General features: G+C 49.7%; 1 protein-coding gene across 2 annotated transcripts; it reads left to right on the forward strand.

Annotated features, from left to right (window-relative positions):
- YIPF5 (Yip1 domain family member 5) lies at positions 1-6393 on the forward strand. 2 transcript variants are annotated; one of them, XM_048320123.1, is made up of 6 exons: positions 1-110; positions 355-463; positions 1637-1809; positions 2719-2864; positions 4359-4540; positions 5364-6393. In XM_048320123.1, the coding sequence occupies exons 2-6, from the start codon at positions 363-365 to the stop codon at positions 5524-5526; spliced, it is 765 nt and encodes a 254-aa protein (XP_048176080.1). In that variant the 5' UTR covers positions 1-110; positions 355-362; the 3' UTR covers positions 5527-6393. The 2 variants fall into 2 exon arrangements, with proteins under 2 accessions (XP_048176080.1, XP_048176081.1); XM_048320124.1 differs by lacking the exon at positions 1-110 and having other exon boundaries at positions 402-463; positions 1583-1809.
- Positions 6394-8057: the final 1664 nt, after the last annotated feature.

Consider the following 8057-nt stretch of genomic DNA (forward strand, 5'->3'; position numbering starts at 1 on the left):
CCGGTCCCGTGCATGCGCGGAGCCGCGCGCCCTGTCCCGGAAGTGGAGACGCGGCCGTGACACGTCGCAGGGGCCGCGGCGGCGGGAGTGGGGCCGGGCCGGGGCCGCAGGTGGGGCCGGGACCCCGGGGGGAGGCCGGCCGGGACCGCGGGGAGAGACGGGCCGGGGCCGCGGGGCAGAGACGGGCCGGAGCCCGGGGAACGGGGCGGAGCGGCGGACGGCGCCCCGGGGCAGCGCACGGCCCGCGGGAGGTCCCGGGGCCGCGACGGGGCCGAGCGGCGGGAGGGTCAGCGCGCAGAGCCGCGCGGTGCCGGCTCGGGAGCGGTCGGGACCCGCCTCGCTGTTCTCTTGCAGAGGAGGCGATGTCCGGGTTCGACAGCTTCAACACCGAGTTCTTTCAGACCAGTTACAGCATCGAGGACCAGGCGCAGCCCTACGACTACAGCGGGCGGCCGTACAGCAAGTAACTCGTGTGCCCCGCAGGGCCCGCGGGGTCACGGCATCTCGGGGGGAAGGACCTGAACTCTTAGCCCGTGCCACCCCTGCCACGGGCAGGGACACCTCCCACTGCCCCAGGCTGCTCCAAGCCCCAGTGAACAGCCTGGCCTTGGGCACTGCCAGGGATCCAGGGGCAGCCGCAGCTGCTCTGGGCACCCTGTGCCAGGGCCTGCCCACCCTCCCAGGGAACAATTCCTTCCCAATATGCCATCTAACCCTGCCCTCTGGCAGCGGGAAACCATTCCCCTTGTCCTGGCACTCCAGGCTCACGTCCAAAGTCCCTCTCCAGCTCTCCTTTAGGCTTCCTTAGGATACTTCTGGGACAGTCTGTGTATCCAGGAAAGGTTTGGCACTTCAGCCAACTGCTGATTTCTGTAAATGAGTCCCAGTTGCTCTGTTTGAGGGAGAGCTGAACTCACTGTCTGTAAATGGAGACCTGAAGGAATTTTGTGTTGAATTCTCTGCCTGGTAGATTTTAGAGCAAGTGCTAGATGATTGAAGGACAAGTTGCATGAATAATCTTAATTATGTGAGTGATCTGCATGTCCTTGGGAGAAGAAATACTGTTCTTCTGCCGCTCCATCTCCAGTCACTCACTTGGGGACTAGAAATTAGTGTCACCTAACTGAGCCTGCAATGTCCAGGTGACTCCCAGGCTGCAGCAGGGAGGTGTGGTGGGTGTTCCTGGGTCAGGGGGGATCCTGTGTGAACATCCAGCCTCGGGCTGAGGGCTTTGGTCCCTCCGTGTGATCCCTGAGATGGACGGAGCAGGTCAGTGCCATTTGTGACCTGGACAGGATCACGGGGCTGTGCTGGGGCTGGCTTCTGCTAACACAAGGAGTTCTGCATTTTCCTTCTTTCTATTTCCATAGTTAAAGATTTTGGAGATGTTTATGGAAATCTCTGTGGTTAGACGTGGGAAAGATTAGTGGCAAGAATACCTGAAGACTCTGTTTGGGGCAGAGGGTGGCTTTGATTGGGTTTTTTCATGGAGGACCTGGTATGGGACCATGTAATGGGACTTTTTAAGTCAGAAGGAAGGGTTTGCTGTGATGTATTGACTGGAACAAGCTTTGCCTTGCAGGAGGTGTTGCAGCAGCAGCTCAGGTGTGCCCTAATGTGGGGTTGTGCTTTGCAGGCACTATGGAGGCTACGAGTACCCCCAGCAGGGTGGCTTTGTCTCCCCTGACATGATGCAACATCAGCAGCCCTACACGGGGCAGATCTACCAGCCACCACAGAGCTACACTCCAGCCTCAGCACAGTCTTTTTATGGAAGCAATTTTGAGGATGAGCCTCCGCTATTAGAAGGTATAACTTTGCTATGGCCTAAATCCAAAATGCCTCCTAGTTTGGGGATAAGTTGGTAGCAGTGTGTGGATTCCCTGCTGCTGGTAGTGCTCAGTAAATTTGAAATTCTCATTGCTTTTTTTTTAACCTGTATTTTGGCATGTGAAATCCTTGTTCTTGTGCGAACTTCTGCAGTTGTAAATTTCACTTTATTGCTTCACACCAGCTGCTCTGAGGCAGATTAACTCAATTAACTGGGAGACCTGACTTTGTGACAAAACACTTAATAATTCTCTTGTTGCAAACAATAATTGTAACTGCCCACTTTGTAAAATAAGTGGCTGCAGGTCCTTTGAGTTGATTCTTGGTTAGACCTGGAATGTTTCATTGCTAACAAGGAATGCTAAACACTGCAGAAATGCCTGTGTGGAGTACAGCCCGTGCAAAGTGCCAGGCTGGATATTCAGCTACAGTCTGGCTTGCTGGGATCAGTTTCCAGCTTATTTCTGTTATTTTTTCAGTTCCAAACAGCTGAATAAACCCTCACTCTTACTGGGAGGTGAGACAGGCATCTGTCACACCTGTCCCCAGGCATGATACCTTCCAACCTCAGGGCTTTTTTATTAAAAATATTACTTTATTTGCATAAATGAAACAGGATCAGGGAACTGGGCTGTAGGGACCTCTGTGAACCCAGAACTCTGTGCTTGGGCTCTTACCTGGTCCTTCAGAAACCACCTGGGCACTTGCCAGCACTTGAGACCCGGAACGTGTGGAGGCAGCAGGAGGAAAGAGGGGATGGCTCAATTCTCTGGTGCCCATCATGGATCTGGAGGAGATGGGAAGTGCAGAAGCAGGGAAGACAAAGAGTGGAGCAAGTGGGGCAGCCAGAAAGGGAAGAAATGAAATCCATGTTCTCTTCACTTGCAGAATTGGGGATCAATTTTGACCACATCTGGCAGAAAACACTAACGGTGCTGCACCCCCTGAAGGTGGCCGATGGCAGCATCATGAACGAGACGGACCTGGCCGGGCCCATGGTCTTCTGCCTGGCCTTTGGAGCCACCCTGCTGCTGGTGAGACGCTGCCAGAGGGGCTGCTGGGCAGGGATGTGCTGGGGAACGCTGGGACAGGGGCTGCATTACCCGGAGGGTTACTGCAGTTCTTGGTGTGGAGGCCAGGAAAACACATCCCTTTCATGGGGTGTCCTGAGCTGGATCATCAGAGATCAGGGATCATCAGAGTCCAGCTCCTCGCCCTGCACAGGACAGCCATTTGTATGTGAATGGAAGAGGCACCAGGGCCTCTCACACTGCTGGGATGGATGAGTACTGACACATCAGGTGTGACTTGCAGTGTCAGGTCACTCTGGAGCAAACCTGCTTTCACACTGTTTGTATTGTTTAATGGGCCAGGCACTGCTGAAGCCTGACAAGTTTTTCTAATTGAGCTTAATTGGAATAAGATTGTGCTTTAATGACTCATGGGTGTCAATGATGAGATGACAGCAAATTCTTCCTTGGCATTGAAAGCTTCAGGGGTTTTAATCTGTTTCAGCTTTAGATGCTTCAGGCACTGCTTTTAATTTCTGCCTAAAATTGCACATTGCTGTGACAGTTAAAACACACTTTGGTACCAAGGGGACTTCAAACCTACTTTAGTAAGTAACTTTTATTTATGGAAACTAGGCCAGTCAAATTAATGAACATGTTTATAATAGATATGTTTGAATTTTCTTTTTCTAAGAATTTATTTCTCCTGTGTGCTTTTTAAAAACATCCATGGAATGTAGTGAAAGGAAGTGGGCTGAGCCTGGCACAAAGGTCGCAGCAGGTGTGATTGCTTCCTGTGCTGCCTGGGGAACAGGAGAGCTGGGTCTAAGTACGTTCAGTTTGGAAGCTGTTGGAGGGGGACACCCTGGAAGCTGCACAGCCCCATGTCCTGCAGGGGTGCCTTGGCAGGTGCTGTAAGGGAAGCATCAGTCTCAGCCAGAAACCAGGAGATGAAAACCAGGAGATGACCTAAACACACAGACATAACCCACACATGCTTCCCTTGTGCTTGTGAACAAGCAAAGTTTGGCTTTGGCTTTTTAAAATCTCCCTGAGCTAAGCCTGAGCTCCCACCCAGTGCTTGGCAGCTCAGCTTCAGCTGTTTCTGGGATTTTTAAAATAATTTTCCCTGTGCTGTAACTTTGTGCATTCTGCCACAAATTAAAGGACTTCAGCTCTGGGTTTGTCAAAAAGTTCCTGAATTACGCTTTTGTTGTCTTTACACACCAGTTCTGTAAAGATTATTATTGCAAGTAATCAATCAGCATGAGAAGTCCTTGATTAAACCCTGAACAGTTCCTGGGCTGAGATCAGAGAATAACAATCAGATCAGAACCTGTTCATTAAAATCCATAGAGACAGGAGAAATTCCAGGCTCCTGGAGCGTGAGGTGTGCTGGGGGAAACACTCCCTGTGGCATGGGAGTGAGGGGGCTGGGGGCAGTGCCTGTGCCCACCACCCGCTGTGTCCCAGGGTGGGTAGATCTGCTCCCTGACCCCATCCTGTGCCCGGCTGCAGGCTGGCAAGATCCAGTTTGGGTACGTGTATGGGATCAGTGCCATCGGCTGCCTGGGCATGTTCTGCCTCCTGAACCTGATGAGCATGACCGGGGTGTCCTTCGGCTGCGTGGCCAGCGTGCTGGGCTACTGCCTGCTGCCCATGATCCTGCTCTCCTCCTTCGCCATCGTCTTCTCACTGCAGTAAGTGCTTGCATTTGTACCTTGGGCAGAGATTCCTCCTGAGATGGGAAGGAAATCATTGAAAGGAATTTTCACGTTCAGTGCTGAAGGTGTGTGTAGTTTGAATATGACAGGAATCTTTAGTAAGGGCAAGAATTAATTGTTAATGGCTTCAGGTACTTACTGGGGAAAGGGGGGTGAATCCTGGCTTTACCTCTAAGTCAATTAACATCTTTTGAATACGTAAACTTCAAGAGCAATCTCAGGTTTGTTTTCAGCCAGCTCTGAATCTGACAGGTCTCAGTACCTGTAAAGTCTAAAAGTAATTATTATTGAAGATGCAAATTAGGATTTTACAAATAGAAGAAAATGAGAATGATTCCTCTTAGCTCTGTGAGCTTAGAGACTGAAAAGAAACAGCTTGGCACAGTTCTTTTACTCATTGCTTTGACATTTCATATGCACAGAGTTAATTTTGAGGGGGCTTTCTACTGTCATAATTGACTGATATTGTTCTAAAATTCTAGAATCCCAGACTGGTTTGGGTTGGAAAAGCTCATCCAGTCCCACCCCATGCCATGGGCAGGGACACCTTCCACTGTCCCGGGTGGCTCCAAGCCCTGTCCAACCTGGCCTTGGACACTCCAGGGATGGGGCAGCCACAGCTGCTCTGGGCAGCTTGTGCCAGTGCTTTCCCAGTGCTTTTAGTGGGAATATTTCATTTACTGCCAAATGCTACAATTCATCCCAGAACCTGCACACGCTGTTGGATGAGTCCAGGTGTGACTCCTACAGGTGGATATACACGAGGCTCACAGGAATTCTCTTCTTTCTGCCTTCCCAGGGGGATGATGGGGATTATTCTCACGGCTGGAATTATTGGCTGGTGCAGCTTTTCTGCTTCCAAGATCTTTATCTCTGCCTTAGCCATGGAGGGCCAGCAGCTGCTCGTAGCCTATCCCTGTGCGTTGCTGTATGGAGTGTTCGCCCTCATCTCCGTCTTCTGAACAGACTCTGGGGGACTCCAGGGGGCCAAAAGGAAAATCCCAGCTTGGAACATGGACCAGAAACAGCTGCAAACAACTGTCTCGTGTTGCTATCATGAAACTTAGACCTGTTTGAATCACCTGGAACAATGGAAAATGTCTCGTGTTCACTTTTTTAGGACTTTGAATACTGTTTTCAATGACCTGGGGAGTCCAGAGCTTTAATACATGTTCATGCTTATCAAGTTCCTGTGATTTCTTTCCCATTCCTAGACCTTTAGAAAAAAAGTAACTTTTGGTTGTTTATTTGAGGGTTGTGATTTTTGTTCGTTTTGTTTTGTAGGGGAGGGCGAAGGGTTGCAGTTATAAATTGGTAGATTTTTATCCAAAACAGTTAAAGGAGCTGCTGTGGATTTGGGGGACTCTGGATAAATCTGCAGGAACGAGGAAGCTGTTTCCTGACCCCTCTCACCAAAAATGCACAAATGAACAAAAGTAATTAGAGTATTTCCTGTGTTTTAACCAACATCCTCCTAAGCTCTTCAGTTTCAGTTATTTGTTCATTTGCTATGAGAGTATTTCAGGACTTAAGATACTTAAATTATGAAGTAGAAAACAGATGCTTAAAAGTGAAAGGGATCTGTAATTCTGTCACACTTGAAACATGACCACACTGGGGTGTCTGTAGCTTTATGTTAACTGGGGTTTCTGAAGGACTTCGACAGAGGTTCCTTCCCTCATGGTGCACATTCTGCTGGATGAAGAGGAATCTCTCTCGCAGTACTTCCAAGGAAAACACCATTTGGAAAACGTTATGCTCGTCAGTATTGTAGTTACTGTAAAATAATTTAAGGCATATTGATTAAATTTTCCTTAAATTTTGAAAAAGGTGTTTGATTTTCCTAATCTTTATTTTTGATGTTCACTTACTAAAATAGAAACTTTCATGTTGAAACAAAATCACATTTAAAATTGAATTCACTGGGTGGATTTGGTGTTTGCTTCAGTCAGTGAAGAGCAGGAAGGAGCCCCTGTCCTGTGTCCATGCAGATCAATGGCATTGATTACCAATGAGCCTAATTAGGTACTCTCCAGGGTGATCACCTGGGTGTTAAACTCTTAAAAATAACGTTTTCTTTTGCCACAGCATGAGCAAACTTCAGTGCACAGGAAAAACAACTCAGTGTTGCCCTGGCAATAGAGCTGCTGAGTTTGGAGAAACCATAGGAAAAGGGATTTATTTAGATTTAAATGCTCACAAAGTCAGCAGTGGAGGACACTGCACGTTCTGCTCCAGCAGCGAGGTTTGACCCAGGAGTTTCCAGGAGCATTTTGTGCTCCTCAGCACAGAATGCAGCAGTTTGTAACTGGATTTCTAAGTGGTCTCTGGGGAGCAGAGAGAAGCAGATGAGAGCAGGAGGTCAAACACTTGACTGCATGGAGGACTTGATAAAAACAGTGTTATGTCTAGAGTGGTTGTCTTAAATATCCCAAACTTCTGGTACATTAATTAATGTGATTGCATTGACTCTTTATTGCCTTTCCAAAATCAATCCTATTGATTTTCTGTAATGAAGTTTTGTCCTAGTCCTTTGGTTCAATTTTAGTTACATTTCAGATGATTCAATCTCCCCATCCCATAGAATGTCAGGATTGGACTGTAGTTCTCTACTCCCACATTTGCCTTTCAGAATTAGTAGGACTTTTCTTTCCACATCTGAACTCCCCCATAGTCTGTCCCCCCATCCTTCTCACCTGGGTTTCAGATGAAGTGCCAGTACCACTTCTCCCATCCTGCTTTGGCTCTTGTGTTGCTCAGTTTAAAGCACTCAAACAAATGCTGGAGTTGCCTTTTTAAACCCACTTTTGTTATCCCCCCAGACTTGAAATCATCTCCTGCCCTGCCAGAGTTGAGAGCCACCTTTCCCAGTCTGTTCATGTGTCTCCCCAGGCTGTTGATGGTGTGACAGTGGGTCTGTTTTTCAGGTCCCTTGTGCTGTGAGGCAGCTGCTGCCCCCGGCTCCGTTTGGTTCTGTTTCTGTACCAGCAAATTCCAGGGCACATCCTGTGCCAAGGCCGTGTTTTTAATGTGCTCCTGTGCCTGTCTGTGACCTGTGTGGGTCTGGAATACCCCGAGGCTTGGCTCCAGGGAGAGCACTGGAACATTTCCACTGGATTCTCTGTGCATGGAGGAGCTGGGGCTGCGGCTCCAAGGGCTGCAGCTGGGAATGTGTCCTGAGGGGTGAGGGCTGGGCTGGGCGCAGCCCCAGGCCATAGCTGGGAGAGGTCACCTCCTGCTGCTGCTGCTCCCGTGGTGCCTCAGCTCTGCCGACACCAGCGTTCAAGGTTTGTTCCTGCTTTTAGGAACTGTGGGAGTTGCAGAACTGCCCGAGCTTTGGGTACCACAGCCGGGGTTCTGCCCAGACGCGGGGGGCAGAGCCGGAGCAGCTCTCCCGAGCCCCCCCGTGCCCCCGGTGTGGCCGCACCGGGATGCTCTGGGATGTCGTGGTGTTCCCCTTGTGCTGCTGCTGCCTCCAGCTGAGCCCGCGGGC

Source organism: Corvus hawaiiensis, chromosome 15, assembly GCF_020740725.1.
Source record: "Corvus hawaiiensis isolate bCorHaw1 chromosome 15, bCorHaw1.pri.cur, whole genome shotgun sequence".
Classification (NCBI taxonomy): domain Eukaryota; kingdom Metazoa; phylum Chordata; class Aves; order Passeriformes; family Corvidae; genus Corvus; species Corvus hawaiiensis.

What these genes read in the sequence shown, in the direction of transcription:
- YIPF5 (XM_048320123.1), top strand. Translation starts at nt 363, where the DNA reads ATGTCCGGGTTCGACAGCTTCAACACCGAGTTCTTTCAGACCAGTTAC. An exon ending in AGCGGGCGGCCGTACAGCAA is followed by an intron (nt 464 to 1,636) that starts GTAACTCGTGTG and finishes TGTGCTTTGCAG; the next exon opens with GCACTATGGAGGCTACGAGT. An exon ending in GCCATCGTCTTCTCACTGCA is followed by an intron (nt 4,541 to 5,363) that starts GTAAGTGCTTGC and finishes CTGCCTTCCCAG; the next exon opens with GGGGATGATGGGGATTATTC.